General features: G+C 43.5%; 1 protein-coding gene across 1 annotated transcript in view; it reads left to right on the forward strand.

The window, feature by feature from the left end:
* Positions 1-21,461, forward strand: part of TCHP (trichoplein keratin filament binding) — a 343,197-nt gene extending 321,736 nt beyond the window's left edge. The window contains exon 13 of the mRNA XM_086943123.1: positions 20,435-21,461. Coding sequence (XP_086799249.1) covers positions 20,435-20,467 — 33 coding nt within the window. The 3' untranslated portion in view covers positions 20,468-21,461. The remainder of the gene's footprint in view (positions 1-20,434) is intronic.
* The last annotated feature ends 2,003 nt before the right edge of the window (positions 21,462-23,464 follow it).

The raw sequence follows: 23,464 nt of genomic DNA on the forward strand, positions 1-23,464 counted from the left end.
AGAAGAGCTACCTCGTCTGAACATAGCAACCTTGTTTGTGGAACAGCTAGCTCTCCAGAGCCAGAAGAAAACTAGCTATGGTGATGTCTTCTTGTATCTTCAGTCTTTAACCTGATTGAAACTGTGAGCATCTAGTCAGTAGCCATGGTCCTAACTCGGTTCACAAACCACATTGGTCACTCTGTGTGATCCTTTGGTACCTGAGGGGAACGCACTATCCTAGTCATCCCCTACCTTTGATATTGACTGGCAAAATACGCATTTCTGAACTACTAGCGCCGGGAAACCCCTTGGTGGGTAGCTGTAGCGCTATACAAATTAAATAAATAAAATAAATACCTTACCTCGTCAGACCTACTTAACTATCTGCCTCTAGAGACTATGGCTCTTACCCACAATAAAGTATTTCAACACTCCCAGCAAATCCCTGTTAGCATTCCACCAGCTGGCCACCATTACATTGGCAGACTGGTGGTGGACCTATGTCCCCCCAGGACTATTGTCCTCACATTCAACAGCTTTCTACCCAACCCTGCTGTCCCATCTTAGGTTGTTAAGAGTTGGATGTCTCTGGCCGGCCAATAAGACCCCAGTCGAGTTAACCCTCAAGGAGAATGGCCACACCCAAATAGTTTTTTGGAGGGGTGCGGAGATCCCCTCCTCCGCTTAGCCTGGGTGACCACTGCTCCTCCCCTGGCAATGGAGCATGCAGATTCCAGTACCTGGGCATTTGTGCTCCGCAGTTGAACGCCGCAGGATCTTTACTTGATTTTTCTCTGACTGGGCTTTCACGAGGTTGTTTTAGCTGGGCTGTCTGGAGGCGGTCTCAGAGCATGGCTTGCGGCTCACAGCTGAGGGCTCATTACGTGGCGAGATTAGGATCTGAAGACGCGGTCGGACCGCCATGTCAGATTCAGGAGGCTGGCAGAACGTCGATATGAGGCAGGCTAGGCAATGCTGGGTGTTCAGTGCTGGTGACAAAGCCTTGGCCTCTGACACCTGCAATCTGGCAACAGGGCAATTTCAATGGAAGATGAGAGGTGAGCCAGCATTCAACATTTAAAGTCAAATTTGCTAGCTGAAAGGCCATAGGGCAGCCTGCATAATTATCATATTCAAAGGGGGGCTTAGGGTATCAGAAGCAGCAGTAAGCAGCTTTCTCTCTTCAAGGTCCAGGCTTGTGGCGAGTAAAGCAAGATTTGTGCTTACTAATTGGGACTTTGCATACTTGGCAAACAGGTCCTAGGAGTCAAGGAAAGATGGGGAAGCATCTTAAACAGACAAATGCAATTGCTAAAGTCGACTCTGCAGCAGGGCTTAAAGCCAAAACTTGTTTATTTCAAGCAAAAGCAGCATCATCAGCGGCCAGAGCAGATAATACTTTAAACTGGCCGGGCATGAACTCTAGCTTTGAGAGCTCTGAAGAAGAGTCGCCTGAGCCCCTTATAGGAGAGGAGGATCCTGCTGTTCCAAAACAAATAGGTGGCTTCACTGTTGGAGAGAAGGAGCCTTCTAGCGAGTCTGCAACTGCGATAAATAAGGGCTAGATAAAAAGTTCTGAGGACTTTCCATTACTTTTTTAAAAAGCATCGCAGCCGGTCTTAGCCAAGTTTATGGTAGATCTGTGGCAATCAAACATGGCGCACGGAGGAGCATCAGAGGCAGCGCCTTCCAGCCCTTCGCAGACTCAGATTACATCTCCCCGGGCCCTGGCACCTTCAGTAGTCACCCTTACTTTTCAAAAGAACGGCCAGCCAGTACACTCCTATTTGAGTTCACCAACATCATTAGAACAGAGCTCCTGTCTGGCCTCCCTTCGAAGACATCTTAGAACAGCAGTCGGAGGCCCAGGCACAGCCTCAGGCATTGCCTTAGACGCCTAGTAAGGGTGGTTCAGAACCGCCATGCCAGCCAGGATTAAACAGGATTGAAAATCTCAACATGACAAGTCCGAATCACTAACCGTAGACCATGTTGAATCTCATATTGGATGAGATAAGAGAAATTAAGAAATCTCAAGAGAATGAGATAGCTGCCTTACACCAGTGACTAGGGAAAATTGAAGAAGCAGTTGCTCGTATCCCGGAAAGAATGCATCCTTGTTTGAGGATCAAATTAACTCCATGCTCCGGACAGTAAACGAGGCAGTGAAGGAAAAAGTAGTTCTCAAGAACAAACTTGAGAAACTGGGGAACCACTCTCGCCGATCGAATCTTCACATTGTTGGGGTACCCGAGGGAAGTGAGGGAGCAAACATTCTCCAATGGGTTGAATCATTTATTAAACAAAAGTTTTTACTTGAATTTACTTGAGACTTAACAATAACAGGGGCACATTGTGTTTCCTCCCATCCCTTACCTAATCCCAAGTTTCCACGTACTATCTTGACAAACTTTGCAGAATACTGCAATAAAGAAAACATTCTGGCGAAGGCAATGCAGCAGAGAGAGTTTTTTCTTTCAATGAAGGGTCTAAATGCCGGATTTTTGCAGATATGTCTGTGGTAGCCGCACGCAGATGCAAAGAGTTTGTGAAACTTTTATATCTCTTTAAAGCCCAAGTTGCACAGGCATCTATCGTTCAGCAATCTAAGCACAGAGTTCTAGTGAGGGGGAAATTCCTTATGTTCTCAAGTATAGAAGAAGCCCAGGAATTATGGAAAGAGATCTCTTCTTCAAAATGAATTTGTGGTTAATCTGATGTTTAGGGTCTTTATTGTTGGGCGGATGGGGGTTACCCATGTTGCACATCCAGGGCACCCCACAGTGTAGAAGGGGGGGTGAGATGTGCTTAGCGGGATTCATCACATTTCTTGGGGTGGGGATTCACTGTGTTGGGGTGGTAGGGTTCGAGTTTATGGCGACAAAAAGAGGAACAGCAAAAGGGACTTAGATGAGGCGAATAGGGGTTTGAACCCAAATGATCATTGTAACTACTTGAAACATAATTATGGCTAGAAGTTGTCGTATTATGTCGGTAAATGTGAATGGTATGTTGAACAGACAAAAATATGTAGGGCTTATAAGATGGTTGACCTCTTTTATGCCTCAAGTCCGCTTTCTCCAAGAAACCCACCTAAAAACGAATTCACCAAAGGTGGGGCTTTCTTGAAGGCTTTTTTTTGTTTCAGCCGGGGAGGCAATAAGAGGGGTAACTATTTATTTTTGTAGGTAGCAGTATTGCCTGGGTATTTGTTCAAGTCCAGAGAGATCCTCAGGGAAGATGGTTATGGGTTATGGTTAAGATGAACAGGAATATATTGAATTTCATTTACTATTATGGTCCAATTATGGATGATCCCTCTGTATTGTCGACGCTACATGAACTTCTTAGAGGGGTCCCCAGTCAGATTATTCTGGGAGGGGATTTTAATTACATACAAGATCTGAGAGAGGACACCTCTAATAAAAACAAGAAACAACTGAAGCCAAAGACTAAAAAAGTCTCTGAGGCCCTAATTCAAGATTTCCAGCGAATCGATTCATGGTGTAAAGTCAGTCAGGGAACTCGCGATTATACCTGCTCCTCTCGCCTATTTCGGACAGCATTGCGTATAGATTTTTTCTTAACATCGCAATCCCTGAACCTCATAGAGGCAGACATTGGGGCCAATGCATTCTTGGACCACTCTTTTGTCAGGCTGGATTTAGAAATAGAGGATGGGAGGCAGACGAGGTCCAGGTGGCAGATGGACCACCTCCTTTTCCAGGATCTTCAATGGATAGAAGGACTAAGAGAGTGGATACTTGATTATTTCAAAATAAATGAGAGGACGGCAGAACCATTCTCAGTATGGAGTGGATTTAAGGCGGCTGTTCTGGGACAAATGATTGCCTTTTCAGCTGCACAGTCGAAACTCGACGCAGGAAAATATCTGAACCACAGCAATCTATTGGAAGAGCCTCAAGTCAAAAATACTTCGCTCTAAGGGGTCAGCTTGAAAAGGCTAAGAAGGCGCTAAGGAATTATTTTATAGTAGAAGAAATCAACAGCTCACGGCCCTATCAACAATGTGTTTATGAGGAAAACCAAATGGTGGGTAAACTATTAGCTGGCTATACTAAGACGCAACAGGAAGCGGCGATAATTACAGAGGACATAGATCAAAGACCAGATTAGCGGTGACCGAGAGGAAGGCGATTGCCTGAGTTTTTGCTCAACACTATCAGCAGCTTTACACTACTAAATATGTGGTTAGCCAGGATGGGATACTGTCTTGTTCTTCTGATGAGGAAGAAGACAGAGCTTCAACATCCCACAAGAAGGCTAGATCTCAGGACGGATCCTCAGGTGAGGGGAAGAAACATTTTAAACCTTCCCAGGAAAGGGCTTCAATGAAAGAGAAGGCTGCAAAACATTCTTCTGAACCAGAGTCGTCTGTGCCCTCTACACCTGTTAGGAAGGATTGAGATTGCCCTAGAGCTTCATCTTCTGATCCTGTAAGTAAAAAATCCCTGAAGAAGCCATTGTCGACGACAGTCTCTCTTTCTCGTTGACGGCACAGTTTCGACGACAGCAATTCAGTCTCCTATTCTCTCTACAAGAGTCTCTATTTTGATGAAAGCTCCATCGTCATCGATGACCGTCTACTCTCTTCTGTGGACGACGAAGACACCGATGACGATGAAGAAACTGTTGACTAAGACACTGTCGACGAAGGAAGTTCCCTTGCCTCTGGTTTCTGCACCGTTGACGCCCCGTTGTCGAGAATTACTCAGTTACCAGAGTAACAAAGACATTTTTACACTAGTCTATGCAGGAATATAGCAAGGAGTCACCTTTGCTTCCATCGCATCTGTTAGAATGGTACGTTGAGGAAAATGATAGTGATGATGATGATAACAGCCTCTATGGTATAGCTAACAGTCCATCTGAGCTCCATGTGAATTGCCAGGAGGATGATGAGGAGGATGACGACTATCAAGGCGAGGCGTATTGTAACCAGCAGGGGTTTATGGCTCCATGACATAGCTATCAGTTTGACTTCCGTTAATAATTGCCCCCAGGGATATAGCCCACCTACTGCCTTCATTAATCGAGGACCTGCAAGCCATGTTGGCAGATATAGGCAAAGGTTCCCTCCTCAACAAAGTCAATCTGTAAACCAAGCTCCTCAGGCGGAAGAATCTACAGATACAAATAAACTCATCACAACAACACACTTTAAGGAGACAGCTCGCAACTGTCTATTAATGTATGACAGCTTTCATCCTCGCCACCTCAAACAGAATCTTCCATTTGGTCAATTCTTGCGACTACGTAGGAATTGTAGTCATAAAAAAGACTACATGATCCAAGCTGAAGACTTGAGCAAAAAGCTAAGATGCAGGAACTATCCTAAGAAATTGATAAAAGAAGCAAAAAAGCGGACAGGAAACAACAACAGAGATGCCCTGCTAGAACCGAAAGAAAAGTCAGAATCAGAAAACACCAGACCAATCTGCATCACAACATTTAACCAGGTATCGGACACAGTGGCCAAAATAATCAAAAAACATTGGCCTGTGGTCAACAGTGGCGGACTGACAATACCGACCCCAATGTTCAGCCACCGCCGGGGAAAGAACTTGAAAGACTTTCTCGTCCATACTCGTCCAACACCCACAACCCCCACAGTGAGATCTCAACCACTACCCAGTGGACATTTTCCTTGCAATAATTGCAGTGTCTGCCATTTAACCTCAACCACAAAAACAGTATTTTTCAACAACAACACAAAATGGGAACTAAGAGGTTTTTCCAATTGTAAAACCTGTGGAGTGGTATACCTAATAACATGCACCTGCAATCTACACTATGTAGGTATGACCACTAGGAAGGTCAGTACCCGCATAGTAGAACACAGGAGCAATATTCGGTGCAAACGAGCCACCACCAGAATGACGAACCACTTCATCGAACACAACCACACCCCGAATGATCTGACATGGGTTGTGTTAGAAACAGTGAAAAACAAAGACAATCTGGATCGGATTCTGCATGAACGAGAGCAGAGATGGGTGTTCAAATTACATACAGACACCCATGGGCTGAATGATGATATTCCATGGGGTGCATTCAGAGACTAAAATGGCCCCGGACTAACAATAACATCAAAAAACTGCAAGTACCCTGTCATAGCCTCAATACGTCATTCAGAAACCCCATAGGGTTACATGATAATATCACTTAAGACAGTGATGATCTCACCAACATTCCAGAACCCCTATCCTTAATAGTGCGAATGAACCAAGCGCACTAACAATCTTAATCCTCACAAAATCATCTTTCCTTCGATCATAGACTTACATTGTTCAAACCATCTGTTTACTAAACCAAACGGACAAATAACTAGTATCTACACCACCCACGAAAAATCCGAAATAAATATCTTTTGTATTTTTCCAGAAATAGTTCTAAACAAAAGCAAACCATTGGAAGAAACACGGAAAAACTTTGTATCAAAAATCTCTTCCGTAAATGACATTTGTGAACGAGTTTACATACATACTCGTTTAGCCACAATCATACTCTCCCAACATGGCCGCCATACGTCAGACGTTCTAACGTTCAGAACGCCAAACCCGGAAGAACGGCGATAATATATACTCCGGTCTGCCCGATCACCGTTAATATGCGGTCGGGTGAGGATCGAGCAGGTAATCCCGTGCGGTTTCGCTGATAAGGAAGTAAGTACAGCACAACAAAACGGAATGCGATAAAACTGCTATATTGATCGCAAAGAGGGTTCAGACTTGGCTAACTTAAAAACGCGTTTCCCCTGAAGAAACGCTACTTTAATTATTCTTTTAAAAACCCTACAGCAATGTTTCCACGAGGTGATCCCGCCCTCGCCTGAGACCATGAAGTGCAATTTAGCACCAATACATGTAAATATACTTCCTGCCATGACCAAACTATATGTGTATATATGTTGTGTGTCCTGTCTATAGTCATATCAAGTCCTGTGTTATTTATATGTGTGAATTCACAACAACCACGTTTTTTCACTTTATCTGTATCTTTGCACTGGATTTGAGAGCCTGCACGCACCAATATGGTGTATAAGGCTCACTCACGCCCTAGACAAATGTGAGATTGCATGTGTGATCCCCCTGCTCTGTGAGGGGGATGTTTGCCACTAACCAGTGTCATTCTCTTTTACAGATACGCCAATGATATACAAAATCTGTATGTATAAAAATGCTTGTTTATAATTAACAGCGCAATAGTTTAATCAATCCTATTTATTTAAATATAGGAGTGGAATATACAGGGCTGGACCCTGTATGGTCCTGATGAAAAGCTTGGGGAGCTTGAAACATTTTGACCACAAGACACTGATCTAGCCCAATTTAAGGTTAGATAACAATGTTACCCCATTTTAGCACATACCAAGCTAGGAGCAGAATAAATTGTTGAGGCCCACCAGCACGGTATTTTTAACACACAACCACTCCACCACCACCACACTTTTGCACCACACATAGCCTTTTCACAAAACAGTGCTCCTGCGTAGTTCGCTAGTCGCAGCACGCCCCTTTTCGTAGAGAACTGGGATGGCCCCAATGATGAAGCATGTCACCGTGGGGAAACCCCGGTGAGTGAGGGGACTCTAGAAAGAAATTTTTCTTTCTCATGGTTAATACTGACAGAATTACGCAGTACACCATACACACAAACTAGGTCTCTGGACCCATTACTGTGGGTTCCTGACTTTTTTGACATGAACTGGAGGCTGACCTAGTTCTGCTTTATCCTCCTTCTCCCCCATTTTCTCTTTGAATCTACAGATACACCAAGCCCTCAGTTACCGAACTTTGATTATACCAGACATGGGAACAATCTACCCAGGAGCACAAACACCTCCTCAGAAGAAGAGGTAGAAGAAGGTAAACTGCCAGAAGCAACTTCTGCTCCTGACCCTTGGGATGATTACATTATTCCGACACCATCTCCTTCTCCGCACCTTCCTTCAGACTCTCCTCCAGAGGATGTCGGGGGGGTTTCATAACTTGATGCAAAGAGCAGCCAGCAGGTTCCATCTACCTATGACAGTAAAGCAGACGGAATGTTTCCTTTACGATTTCAAAGAGGACACAAGAAAAGTGGTGCGCTCCATTCCTATCATTAACCATATTTAGCAGGAGAGCATCAGAATTATGAAAACGCCAGCATCAATACCACCGGTGCTGCCTCATGTGGAAAAGAAATATAGGGCTCAGGATGCCTGTCCATCGTGCCTTATTGGAAATCCGAAGCCAGATTGTCATCTCCCAGGCTGTACAAAGGCGGTCTAAGAATCCGGCTACCCCGATTACCACCCCTTCCTCCCCCCCCTCCAGATAAGGAAGGGCGTAGAATGGACATCCTTGGGAAAAGGTTTTCTTCAATAGCAGCTGTGATAATCAGAGCAGCAAATGCCCTAGCCATTATCGGTCGATATGACTGCCAAATGTGGTCTGATATGGTAGAGCTAATCAACCTCATCCCGGAGGAAAGCAGGCAGGATGCACTCAGAAACAATCGACTGTGCCCTTGATGTAGCAAACACAGGTTTTAGACGGTTAGCAGGAGCGGCTGTACTTCGACGTCTGGGATGACTGTTAGACCGGAGGTACAAGCAAAAATTCTTGATATGACTTTGGGTGGCGAGTCACTCTTCGGTAAGCACATTGATGAGGCCTTATTGGCAATCAAAAATTATAAGGACACCGCAAAGTCTTTGGGAGCTCTACAGTACAGAAGAATACCTTTCAGAGATGGTAGAGGGTGAGGTTTCGCCCCTTATAAAGGAGGATACCAGAGAGCTCAACAATACCAACCATACCAATCCCAGTATTGACAATCTTATAACTCTCCATCGTATCAGCAATCTTCACTGGCTGGTTTCTCTGCCAGGGAGTCTATAAGCGAGCACCCCAACAAAGCTGTGACTCAGGCAGAAAGCAATGAGCACGTCAGGGTACCAGTCCATCTTCCCGCCCTACCCATGGGTGTGCGACAATTTCTGGTTACGTGCAGCGGTGGCATGAGATTACATCAGATCTCGGGGTTTTGGACCTTATCACCAAGGGTCACACTCTAGAATTTCTTCAGCGACCACCAACCACCCCACCCAAGGGTCCCCCTCATCTTCACTTGCTACGAAAGAAAGTTTTGGCTATGCTTCTCTAGGATGCAATAGAGAAGGTACCACTCACCCAGAAAACGAAGGGTTTTTATTCTTTTTTTTTTTTTTAATAAAAAAGAAATCGGGAGAATGGAGGCTGATTCTGGACCTAAGGAATCTCCACAAATTTCTCAAGAAGCAGACGTTCAGGATGGTAATGCTCACAGATATCCTGGGTTGCTTAAACAAAGGAGAATTCATGACTTCCCTCGACATAGAAGACACATATTCCCATATCCCAATCCAACCAAAGAACCAAAAGTTCCTAAGATTCACAGAGGCTGGTACCTACTATCAAGTCAAAGTGCTCCCGTTTTGACTCAAATCAGCACCACAAATCTTCACCAAGTGCCTGGCACCAGTAGCGGTGACCCTGCGATCTCTGGGGTTTCAAGTACTCTGTATCTCGACGATGGGCTTCTCAAAGCAGCAACTATATAGGAAGCCGGTCTAGCAACGAAAACTTGCCTCCGTCTGTTCGAAACGTTGAGACTTACCCTTAACATGGAAAAATTGGTTCTGCTTCCAACTCAAGTAATATCTTTTCTGGGAGCATCCTTAGACACCATTCAGGCAAAGCATTCTTGTCTCAGGAGAGGCATATACGTCTGCAAAAGCTTGCAAAGACAATATAAAAAAAGGTCATTTTTGGTGCGAATGTACAAATCGCTCCTGGGGATGTGCTCCTCGGCCATAAATCTGGTACATCTAGCCAGACTGAAAATGAGGCCTCTTCAGGAGGAGCTACAGAAACAGTGGCAACGGGTTTCGGGATCCTTTGAAGATGTTGTTTCCCCATCCCGTTAATTCCCAGAGTACTGAGCAAGATAAAGTCGGAAGGCTGTCGTCTGATCCTGATAGCTCCACATTGGCCCAGGCAATACTGGTTCCCAGACCTGCTCCTCCTCAATGCTCACTTAAAGGTTCCTGTTTTACTCCTAAGAAGGATGGCTGTTTAATGTTTCCTACACGTTGTCAGATTTTCTTGCTGGCATCTCTGTGTGTGCAGTCTAAATTTTCGCTTGCTTTAAAGTCAATCTGGCTGCACTGTTCCTTATAGCGGTATTCAGTTTTTGTTTTCTTTGGAATTCTTTCCGCAATTGGAGACCTCCCGGACCGTCCTTCAGGGCTGTAGTGACCTGAAGGACGATCCGAGAGGTCTCCAAATCTGACATTGTGTAGGAAACATTAAAGGGCCGTCCTTCTTAGGAGTAAAACAGGAACCTTTAAGTGAGCATTGAGGATTCACTTAGTGGGTCTGTAAACCAAAAGAAGAAAAGAAATAAGCTACTGACATTTTGAACAACCTTCATAATAACAAGAAATGATGGAATAAATGCCAGAGTCCGAAATCGCCCATTGATTAAAGCGACTTCGTAGCAACTCATACAGTGGTTTTAAATTTGAAAAATTGCCCTGAAGAAGGTGACCATCTATATCACCGAAACGCCGCTTCAACAAATTTTTCTCTGTGGAATTGTAATATTGTTTTTTTTAATTATGAAATGTTTTTTAAGAATAAATGTGAATTTTTAAATGACCTGTATAGAAATACACAATAAACTTTGGAAAATGTTTTGATAAATCCCTTTTGTCCTAACATTCTCTTTTGCTGAACTGAAATCATGTTTCAAAATGCTTGACATTGATTTATCCTGTTGAAATTGTAAATTTGTCGATCCTGATACAACCATAGATACAACTCAGTGTGTCACCACTCTTCTCTGATACGGATCCCCAAGAGACTGTAGTCTCCTTACCAAAAATATATGAAAAGGGATTCCTTATATTTGTCTCGTAGTACTTAACCCCTCCCTTTTCATACAAGGGTTTCTCCTTTAAAACTTTTTCATTGCAAAAGAAATAACGTCACCCACTGCAAGCCCCTGCTGAACAGATCTTGCCATACCTTCTCTCACTAGCTACATCAGGTCTCACTTTCTCATCAGTAACGTTTCATCTGGCTGCACTTTCCCATTATAGGAGATCTCCTCAAGTTCCTTCTCTCTATGCATCTAGTCTTGTAAAGCAGTTCATTAGAGGACTTTTCCGCACATTTCCCCCTGTGCTTGCGCCTCCTCCGGAATGGAAGCTCAATTTAGTCCTGGCGCAGTTGATGAGACAACCGTTTGAACCAATTCACAAGGCAAGGCTTACGTTTCTTACATGGAAGTTACTTATGCAAGAAGGGTGAGTGAAATACAAGCTACAATCAAAGAACCTTTTCTACATTTCACTGAAAAATATGCAGCTTTACTGACAAATCCGACATTTATACCAAAGGTACCAACACAATTTCACCTCAACGAGCCGGTGATATTGCAATCTTTCTTTCAAATTCTATCCAGCTCAGCAGAACTGGCATTGCATACTTTGGATGTCACAAGATGTTTGAAATTCTACCTACACAAACGGAAGAGACAAGAAAAACAGATCAGCTCCTGGTTGCTTACAGACAAGGAAAACAAGGAACAGCTGTAACAAAGGCTACGATCGCCAGATGGGTCTCATCGGCGATTCAGTTCTGTCACGAAAAGGCTAACAAGCCCCTGACAGCACGAGCTCGAACATACTCCACAAGAACAATTTCTGCATCTACAGCTTTGTTTGCTGGAGTGACATTAGACAAAATATGCTGTGCTGCGACATGGAAGAATGTCCACACGTTTACAAAGCATTACTGACTGCAATCTACGCAACGAGAAGATGCAGCGGCATCTCTTCAATTAAGGTCAGCCTCTTTTGTTTGACATAAGATGAACCCATTCTTTATTTTAATTACTGTATTGTGTATGTCTGAAAATGTATATACAAATGCCTATATTTATATTCACTGAAAAAACCAGGGGCGTTATAGTTAGTTGGACAGTTCACTTGTACAAAACCATTGAAATTCCCCCGTAATAGTTAGTTCAGCTAACTATAACTCGTGTGCCCACAATGCACTGCTGATGACGTCACATATTACATTACTCGTGATGAAAGAAGAAAAACCACACAGAAAGAAGCAAAAGAAATGCAGAAAGAAGCAACAGAAGTCCTCAAAGACGAAGAAAAGTGCATGAAGAAGGAAAACGTGCAGAAAGAACAAACAGAGGAGCAGAAAGAGGCCTTGTTGCAAAATCATCCTGTACCTTCAACTTTTTCAGGTTGGTACTGGTGGTAACTGAATCTGACTAGCCAGTCCTTGAGCCAGTGCTATGCTAAAAGACACTTAGAATACAGTTAAAACACCTACATACACTAGGGAACACTATGCATCGGAGTACCCCTGTGATTACCGTGGCCTCCTCTGTGAGCCCCTAGTACATTATAGGGCAGGGGGATTAAAACTACCTCTTAAAATGTGCCACAGGGTGCATTTGCACACTGGTGAAGGGAGTAGGGGGGGGAGGGGGCTGAGGTGATGTGTGCAAACACACCCTGTGGCCGTGAATTTGGGGGATAAAGCCCCATTGATTCCTGAGTGTCCCTTGGGTCCAACTAGCCCACCAGATATCTCTAGTTAGTGCCACAGAGTTGCGTTGCAGAGGCGTGTAGAAAGGGGTACGGCCTGGGCCACCTCTCTACAACACAGCGCAATGGCACTTACTTGAAGCACCTGGTGGGCTGGTTGGCCCCCAGGGACTCTCAGGATTGAAGGGGAATTATTTCCCCAACTGAAAATATGCCACAGAGCGCGTTTGCATACGTCACCTCAGGGCCCTTCCCCTCCCTTCGCGACTGTGTAAACACGCCCTGTTGCCGTTTTAAGTTGCGAGATTAAGTCCCCTTGAATCCTGAGGGTCCCTAGGCTCCAACTAGCCCACTAGGCACCTCCCTGGCGCATACTGGAGGTACCTGGTGGGCTGGTTGGTCCTCAGGGACCCTCAGTATTGTAGAGAAATTAATTCCCCAACTTACAACTCGCCACAGGGCGCGTTTGCACAATGGTGAAGAAAGGGGGTGGGGCCTGAGGTGACATGTCTGCAAACATGCCCTGTGGCGCGTTTTAAGTTGGGGACTTAATTCCTCTTCAATCCCGAGGGTCCATGGGGGCCAACTAGCCCACCAGGTACATCCAGTATGCGCCTGAGAGCTGCGTTGCAGAGAGGTGTTCAGAGGCCATGCCCCTTTTTACAACACTCTGCAACTCAGCTCCGTGGCGCTTACTGGAGGGGTCAGGGTGTTTCTACTCTGTGCCTTTTCGCGTTTTGCACATTTCTTTTACTGATTTCTTGTGCCTCGATTCTACCGAGGCACAAGATGGCTGCCAACACATCCTGCTTTGGAGTGTTGACAGCCGGATCCTGCGCGGTCATAGATATCGAAACTTTTTTCATTTTGATTTTCTCAGCAACTACTGAACGGATTTATACCATTTAACAAAAAGGGATCTTTCTGAACCAAGAGCTACCGTTTTGCCAAATTTGGTGTAATTCCGTTCAGCAGTTTGGGCTGTAGCTGTGTCTAAAGTTTCCTATGGGATATTGCATGGGGAAAACACGTTTTGTGAACCCCCTTTTTTCTCAGGCCCCGCTTGACGAATCACCCTGAAACGTTCAAGATCGGAGCGGACCGGAGCGCCACACGAGTTTTGAAACTTTCGCGAAGATTCGTCAACCGGCGCTAAAGTTATTGGGAGTAGAATGTTGCGAATTTCCTATGGAAAATAGGTCCTAACTATAACTACCTACTGGCGACCGCCATTAGGTAATGTATCTATATGTATATATATATATTTATAACTGTTTTTGATGATTCTTAATATATGTGAATGCTAGTGTGTCTGAAAGATTTAGCTCATGCATATCATGCTAGATTTTAAACAATTTTTAGAATTGTTTCTGGTATATACCTATAATATTGGGAGTTTCAGTCTCCCACCGTCCACTAACGACAGGACAGTTTCATGGTACTGCTTGCTATTCTGATTCAGGCATTTGAATCTATGAAAGATACCCCAATACTGGATAAGAAAATAAGTTACTTACCTTTAACTACAGTTATCCAGTATTGGTATCTTTCATAGATTCACATGCAACCCACCCTCCTCCACGAAGAGTTAGTTCTCATTGAATTTTGGGATCCTTACTTTCCACTTGTGCTTTGAAAATCTGAAGAGAACACGCCTCTGCTAAGAGTGTTCTAGGGGGTGCTAACAACTGATTGGCTGTATGCCAACATTTGGTCCTTTTTTAAAAAGGACATGGATAGGCTACTGATCAGATGACCTAGGGCCATTATAGCCTATTAAGGATTTAAGGCACTGCTTGAATATTTTACCATGGTTCTCCCATTTCGACCATTGGGAATAATTCAGGCATGTGAATCTATGAAAGATACCAATACTGAATAACCGTAGTTACAGTTAAGTAACTTATTTTCTTTTTGCTGAACCTACCATACCTTTTTGACACAAGTGCCAGACCACCACGGATCTCTCAAGGGCATTCTAAACCCATACAGAAATTGGTCAGTGAAATGGTCATCCAGATATTCTGAGGCCAAGATGAAAGGCAAAGAGTTTATCCTGTTTCCATATAAAATGCCCTTGTGGGAACAAACAGCATCTTACCAGTTTACCTGGAGTCTGGACACTGTTCAAAACCAGCTTTTCAATTTAAGGAGAACTATAATGCCAAAGAGGAAGATAAAATGTCTTCTACATGCTAATATTTATCCTGTCCGGGGGGAGGAACCAAGCCGGCGACCAAGATGGCCGCCTAGGCTCCCGGCTCCGTCGGCCTCCTTCTCCTCCCACAAGATCCTGCCACATATCCTCCGCCTATGCCGTGCCCTCGCATAGATGAGCCGAAATGATGTCTGACTGTGTGATCCCGAGTTCTCTACCAGCTCTGTGGATGGAGAAATGTTGATGTAAAGTTTGCGGCCTGTACCGGATTTGGAACAGGGACCTTGAGTATTGTAAAGGCCGGGGGCGAGTTGAACAACATCGGCCATGAGAGATCGAGAAGTCCCGTTCGGTTCGGAAGTGAGCTGAGAATTGCCGATTCCAATGGTAGACCTCTAATAAATAACAGCAGCAACAACAGTGCGAGGCGCTATCACCCTGACTGTCCCGAAATACTTTTCCCATCCATTCCGTCATTGGATGGTACGGAGACTGACTAAACTTCGCCTGAACGGAACGAGGGTTTATCAGAGATAGCCTGAGGTATCCCGGTCCTTCATGAGTTCGATCATCGGTCGCTACATAGGGGTGATCAGAAGATCTTGCCTTTGGGTGTGGATTCATGTAAATGGATGCAATACATGACACTGCGCCCACAAGTGATTCGAGTGATACCCTATCCCGCTCCACCACAGTGACTGCAGATGCCAAAGTGAGTGTTTTGGAACAGAATATCCTGTCTGAGGGGACTGTGGTGGTGAAGATGATTGGCGATACGTGACCGACGCTGAGGGCTGTAATTGCGGCTGTTGTGAGACTTCACTCCTCCGTGAGCATGAAAATGCAAGCCCTGGATGTTAAACTGGAGAAAATCGCAACCGGGAGTAGGTTACAAAGTGCAGACCCCGTTGATTTGAACGGCGAAATGGAAGTCCTTGAGTTCGATATGGATTAATTAACAGACGTCGGGAATTTTGTGGAACAAGAGGTGTGGGAGTCTATAGACAGCGGATTCACTGGCTTGGGGTGTGTGAATGTGGCTCTCTCTTTGCTCCCGGACCCTGCTTCAATCCTTCAACAGAAGCATCTGGACTTCCTGTCGGCACAGTGGAACCGCGAGGAGCACGGGGTCAGATATGCTTTGCTATTTCTAGTGGACCTTAACATACCAGTACTGTATTCAGACTCTCCTGACATTGCTGTGGATGGGAAGGGAAGTGTTTATGCTCCTGATCGGTCAGGCCAAGGCTGAGCTGTACACGATATCTCATGTTATTTGTGACTCTGTGGTGGTACGGGATCTCATCCTTTTGTATGTAATGTGCGAGAGGAGAGGCAGGCGATTGATGATCCCACTTTGTCTGTGTATTATAATGTTTGATGAATCGATTTGTTGACGAGGGGAAGCTGAACTTGGGGGGGGGGAAGTCCGGGAGCCCGTACCAAGGCCCTCCTCCATTTTCTTCTTTTAGAATAGTTAGTTTTGTTTTGGGGCGACAGGCACACTGCTAGTTGGGGACGGGCGAAAGCTAATGAAGGGGTTCAGGGTGGGGGGGATGGAGTTTATGTTTGTGTAGTTTATTTTAGGCCGTGCGTGTATATTTTTGTCATTTATCCTGATCGTATTTCTCGTCTTTAGGAGCAATACGCGCTTGCGCGGTTTCTTTTTAGTTCTTAGTATGAGCGACTATCCTTCGTTTCTCCTGATTATGTTTAGATGTTTGTAATTTATCCTGGTCATTTTTAAAAAAAAATATATATATATATCCTGTCCAGCCCCATGGAGTTCTTGTGGTGTAACCAAGCAGTTCCACTGCCAAAGTAAACAGGAGTGGCAACTACAGTTATCGCGGTCTAGTACCTCTCTCTATTTAGTGTTTAGAAATAGTTTCGCCTGATGTCTCATATGCCCTCTGTGTGAAGAATGACCAGTGAAAGCAACAATTCCTACTTGACTGTCTCGAAATGGTATGGAAAGTGATCAAAGGTTTTCTGCCAAATTTTGGTCAGGGATTAATGTATTCTGGTAATAATGAGCTAAATTCCACAGTACATCCTGCGTACTTTTAGCCAGTAACTACCCTAAAATCTTACAAGTCAAGGTTCGGCATTGATAGTGGGAAATGGAATTACCGGTCTGTTGAGTTTTTAATTGATGTAAGTACCAGTATTGTAATTGCCTCTTACATAAATGCCGAAAATGTACCATCTAAATGGGAATACGTGACCTGAAATTTCATGCAGCCAGAGTTTCCCTCAAAATGATGCAATTTGACCTCTATAATGAATCAACGAAAATCGCACTACATCAACACTGCAAGTTGTAGCTACCACATTGGCATTTTATTGATGCTAGTGCACCCATTCCTTGTCAGTGTCAGTGGATTGTTGTTATGTTACATATAGGTTCCCCGATATAGGCTCAGGTAGTCAGCTAACCTTTCACCTTTATTCTCCCCTACCGTTGCACTACATAACAGTTCTTGGGACTGACCTTTTACCTAGTAATACTACTGTTTACAGGATGTGGGGTTTTCCCTGAAAACTAGCCTCATCCATTATGCATGAGGATTCTTTGAAACTCAGCAGGACTACCATCTCCTGCATAATAACTATGTATAAGGGTCATTCCTTCTGTCATCCTACGTCCGACATGACACAGCAAGGTAGAACCCCTGAGGGTACCACTTTGGGTATATAAACACCACATCTTTGTGGGGTAGGCGGAGGAGAAATATACTTTCATGCTTACACACTGACACGAGACGCTGAAGTTACTGAACGCAGACACTCTAGCTCGCTGTGGTCTGACATCCCTTGCGGGGTGTCCATCTCGAGACCAAGACGGGGTCCCACAGTCTCTCATTTCTGGTAATGGGGTTAACTTTAACCTAGAGGGATTCTTGGCTTTACATCTAGATACATGCTAGGTACACTTAGGTACATCTAGTTAGGGTTGCATAGAAGGAGTACGCATTTTACTGTCATGTACTTCTACACCTGCCTGTATTCATTGTTTTAGCACTACGGTAGAAATCTACCATCCTTTTACTCTGTTGGTGCTTATAATCATTTTTATCTGTTTCTGTCTAATGGTTGTTTCAGCACACCTATTTTACACTAGAATGACGCTGGATCAATAAATGCTTATTGAAAACGTCCCCACTGTTTATTCTGTGTATCTCTCTGAGACAAAGTGAGCACTAGTGACTGAGCGAAAAGTATCGCACTGTTGCCACGATCCCTGATGAGACAGAGTTGTCATGTTCGATAGTTGCCAAAAACTATTCTCTCCTTAGTAAGAGGGGTTTCTAGAATCACTGTGAGCTAGCTGGTATACAGGCGAACATACTTGGTGGGGGTGTCTGGAATCAGTCTGAACACCAATTCCACAGTCTATGTTGTTTATTTATTTTATTTATTTATTTATGCGTTTTTATATAGCGCGGACTTTATCCGAAGCGTCAGAGCGCTTCACAATAGGAACAGAAAATTACAAATGAACAAAATTACAAAAGCAGATGATAAGTTACATGAGGTAAAAGTGACAATTGTGAGCAAACAAAATACATGAGGTAGCAAACAGTGCAATACAGGAGGAAATAGTGACAAGTGTGCAAGTTACAAGAGAAAACAAAGTACAATTAGAGGTATAATACTGCAATATATGCTAGACACTGAGACACAAGAACAAACGTAACGTAGGCAATGGTGGCACTTGTGCAAGTATCAAAAGCAAACAAAATGTGAGAGGTAGCAAACAGTGTGTTACAGGGGAAAGTGACAAGTGCAAGTTACAGAAGGGTACCATACACAGGTACAAGGATAATACTGCAATAAATGGTAAACACTCAAACTACCAGAACACACTGGGAAGGCACTTCCATAGTCATGGAGAGTAGTTTTCAGTAATGGGAGATCTTCCTTCAGATGATAGAGAGGGCATGAATTACATTTAGAAGTGTCTCTGAAGGAGGAGAGCTTTGAGGTCCCTTTTGAAGGCCTGGGAGGAGGCGGTGGTCCAGAGCTGAGGCGGAAGTGAGTTCCAGATTCTCACTGCTTTGCCTGAAAAGGATTGGGCCATCGATCTTTCCTTCTTGAAAGTGGGAGGTTCAAGCAGTAGATTTTCCGCATTACGTGATGGTCTCAAGCCTCCAGACAGCTTCAGCTTGTTCGTCAGGTAGCGAGGAGAGGAGGAGTGCAAGGCTTTGTGAGTAATACAGGCAGTCTTGCAGATAGCTCTAGCCTCGATGGGAAGCCAGTGGAGGGTGGATAACATCGGTGTGATGTGGTTGCTTCTTTTGGCCCCATAGATGAAACGAGCTGACTAAACGCGCAGATCCTATATAGGTTTATAGTAATTATGCAACATTATGATCATTATGGGCAGATGTACAAACAATAGTAATAGGCATTACCAAATAGTGTTTTTTTGTGAATCGCTATTTAGTAATCGCTATTCCTAATGTACAAAAGGGTTATCCAGCCCCTATTCCATAAATAGCAATTCGTAGTGGGTCTCAAATAGACCTAACTCATGAATTTTAATGAGGTAGGTTGCAATTTGTGACCCACTAGAATTCGCTGCAATCACAGGGATGGTGGCCTGCGGAGGTCAGCAGACCACTATGTCTGTAATTGCTTTTAAATAAAGCAATTTTTTTGTCTCCCGTTTTCCTTAAAGAAAATGGGATGTGTTTAAAAAGAAAATTTGTAACGTTTCAAAATAATTTTTTTATTGTAAGCTGTGGTCCATGGGACCACTGCTTGCTCATAAAAATATTCTGCAAATGGGTCCAACTTTGAGTTGATGATAAAGTACAAATGTTTTACAACTGCGTTTTAGTTGCAAAGTATTCATATATCCCATTCTGATTCGGTATTTGGAAGGGCCGCCCAAAACATTCCCCTTCCAAATACCGAATAGGTATGTATTTGCAATTCCAAAGTGAGATTTAGTAGCATGTTACTGAATCGCTATTTGGGATTAATGCAAAGTTCTGCCAATCGGACTGGTTGCAACAGCAAAAATGCCCAGTACATCTAGCCCTATATGTCCTTACCAGATACTCTCTCCATCAGCCTACGTGGCATTTTTGTGGATGCAGAAATGATCGACTGGTATGAAAAAGTCAGAGAGCTCAGGATGCTTCCAGGTCAAGATCAGCTTTATCCAGTCAGTCTCTCCCCACAATTTTGTATCTGGCAATAGAGATTTGGGAGTGGAAGCAGTTTACAAATGTTCCCTTGTCGTACGACTTGTTCCCTGCATTGCTTGACATTGCTTGCACCATCTGTAAGAGCAAGGAATCAGGAGGCAGACTGTATCATAGCCCATAATAATGTAAACTACACAATAAGTCTGATTGAACCCTTTACCGCCAAACAAAGCTCAATGTGCCCTCAATACTCATCGGAATGGTCAGAGGCCAGAATTATATCATGGGCTACGTTTCGCCACAGATTGCCATGAAGGCCTGTGGACCAAGAGTAGTTGAGTAGTAGACTCGCCTTTCCTGTGATTTACAATAAGCAATGGGGTCTCAAAAGCTGTGGTAGATGCTGTACGACACAAACAATATTTTGGTAGCTAGAGCTTTCAATGTATGATATGCAATACTCATTGTTAAAAATAGAACTTAACCATATACGTATATTTTTTCATGCAGGTTTTTAGGACGCCTAGACCAGCATGGACATGAACTTTTTATGCAGAAATTGACGCAATGGGATTCATCTAATATTCATTCACATCACTTTAACAGATATTGAAATGGAATGTTGGCATGCTGTTCAAGACTTTCTTAATCCCGATAATTAGGACATTTTAATAGAAAGCAAATAGTTTTGTAAGACGTATTTTTGTACAGCTAACTTAATATACACACGTGTTAAACAGATGTAAAAAAAATTGCTTTTGAAGCATTTAACAGTATGTTTTTGAAACAAAGACTAGCCTTTTCTGTTGGCAAATATAAAATGAATGATGTAATTACTTCAGGGGTATACTTGAGCTGTATTTTACCTCGCTATTATTTCATATCCTCATCTTCATTGTACTTTCTGTTCTTTCTTGTATTAATTTGATCACACCAACCCAAGTGTATGCTGAAAGTTGCTTTATCAAATTATCTGTCGGTGCATTATTTATTGTCTAATGTATAAAGGCACATATTTATTGTAAGGAAGGGGCATCTGTTGTACGATTTTCTTTTAAAATGTGTCTTCGTACTTTTATATTAGGTTTTGGTCTTGCCTCTCTGGTTGAAAACCGTATCACTAATTGTTATGCTGTATTAAACCCACCTTAAATCTGCTTGATAACTTAAATTGTAGCGGGAATATACACGTTCTGTTAAGAATGTTATGCTTTAAAGAAAACAAAATGCCATATTCAAGAAGCCCATCCCCCAAACAAACCTAACGTAAATAAATGTCAAACAAAAGTATACATTAGATTGCTGATAAGAAGCAGAGGACTAACCTTTGCAAGTCATGTTAGTGGGTTCTTAATTTAGTCTGCAACGTTTGCAGCTTTTACTTCGCATGTAGAACATGTATTGAAACTTAAGAAGCAGCAGATGAGGACAACATAAATGTTTGTTATTTTGATAGCAGCAATTCTTTTAATCATTGTTAACTTTTGTAACTTGAACTAGTAGCTTTATGAATAAAGAGTGTCAATTTGTTTCTTAGAACATGGTTGGCATTATCTGCTAAATGTAAAAAATGTGTGCAGATATTAAGGACTATTTTAACAAGCATTGGTGTGGACATCAGATCTGGGGTATTATAGGTGAATGGTTGAGGTAGCTATATGTCAGCCAAGTCTCTAAACACTTAAATATCACCTGCTTGGCTACATTGCAAGAGCTGTGCTTCAGATATCGCTAAACGTGTTATCTTTTCGGCTGTGTACACTGAGCACCTATCTTTTTGTAGTTCTTTGTAAATCGATGTGTCTATTGTTTATGTGCATGGGTATTAAATAGGTGTGACCATGTGCATGCACTATGCAAAAGCCAAACCTGCTGGCTGTTCCAATCCCTATTTCTGCAGGCTTAAGTCTGCTGTCAGTTTGGAGGGACGAATGTTTAAAACCTGCTCTGAAAAGTCTAGAAGGGTACATGTTTACGCACTGTTTATAAAAACATATGAAATTGGGGGAAACACAATACATTTCAAATTGTGTCAGAGCTAGAGAAAAGAAAATCGGACAAATCCACTGCTAATTCCAACCAATGAGTCACAAAGCCAATAGGCCTCTCCATTGACACCTGTTTGCTTTTCCAGTGATTTTGTTTCTCAGATGGCTGCTGGTCAGCCACCTTACAATGATTTTTCAGAAAGCTAAAGAAAAATCATTCCAAGATGGTTGGTGCGCATATGTGCACAATTGGCGTGGCAACCACGTTGGTATAGTTTTAGCGCAAGGTGAGGTCTTTAATTGCCATCACTCAGGCTGAGTACACTATGGTCCATATTTATCAAATTTTCACGCAACACCGCAAACTACCTTGCTTCACCGTGCTGCGTGAAAGGGAAAGGGCAAGAATGCGCTGTACTTACCATTACACAACGCATTCCGGTCCTTAGCGCTTGTGCCCTTTTGGCTGCCTAGCGCCAACGTAGGCACCCTTGCATCAAGGTGCAAGGGTGCCCTCATTGTAAGCACAATTGTTTTTGTGCAGGAAGGGACACCTTCCTCCTTAAAAACAATAGTGAGAGGCATTTTCCTCTTTCTATGTGTCCTGCAGACTGCTGCACATGTAGAAAGTGGAAACATTGAGGAGAAATAAAGATTTTCTCCTCGTTACACCTCACCTGGGGAGGCATAGCATTGGGAAGTCTTTCCAGGTCTAACACTAATGGTAAATCTGGGAATGCACCACAATCCGTGGGTGGATGCGTGGGAACACTCATGCCACACTCCACCCATGGAATGCCTCCCTGCTGCAGAGTAACACAAAGCAGCAATTTGCACAGCCTCGCATTACTCTAGATTTATCAAGCCATGCAGAGCCATGCAAGGTGGCCTTGTGTGGCTTGATAAATCTCACTTAGGTTTTGCGTTGCCCTTGCGCCCCCTTGGCACAAGGGCGACCCTTGACAATATAATCTCACTGAAGTGAGGTGGGATTTTTTAAGTTTTAAAACCACTAATTAAATGAATTTCTGGCTTCTGGATCAAACAAGATCAAACAGTTATGGTCCAGTGCCCGTGCTCCAAATCAAACGTTATAACCAAGTAAGGGGGTCACTGTTCCATCGGAAAATTGCAGTGAAGTCACATGAACACTCCGAAAAGGAAAAGGCAGGAGAACCTATAGAAGGAGAGAAAAGAAACTAGGTTTTGGTCTAGGGCCCTTTCCGAGTGAAAACAGGGAGGGAAGGGAAGGACACTTTTTGTCTCTTGTTGCCCTCACACACCCCGTAGGATGTCATGCTTCATCATCGTGCGATGCTCCTCGTCGGGTCGGCGCTGCAATGCCCTACGTGTCCCCCGAAGGGTTGCTTTGGCGGAGATCTTTTAAGAGAATAGCCATTAGATGAGTGCGGGTATGTGGAGAGGCTCCTATTTTAGTGACGGTCCAGGTGAAAAAGTGGTTAAAAATGGCTAGGGGATACCAGGAGGCAGTAATTTTAATAGTGAAATTTGGGTTCCCCTGTCATAAAAAAAAACTGTGAGGTTGTGTGTT

The sequence above is a fragment of the Lissotriton vulgaris genome, chromosome 11 (assembly GCF_964263255.1).
Source record: "Lissotriton vulgaris chromosome 11, aLisVul1.2, whole genome shotgun sequence".
In the NCBI taxonomy this organism is placed as follows: Eukaryota; Metazoa; Chordata; class Amphibia; order Caudata; family Salamandridae; genus Lissotriton; species Lissotriton vulgaris.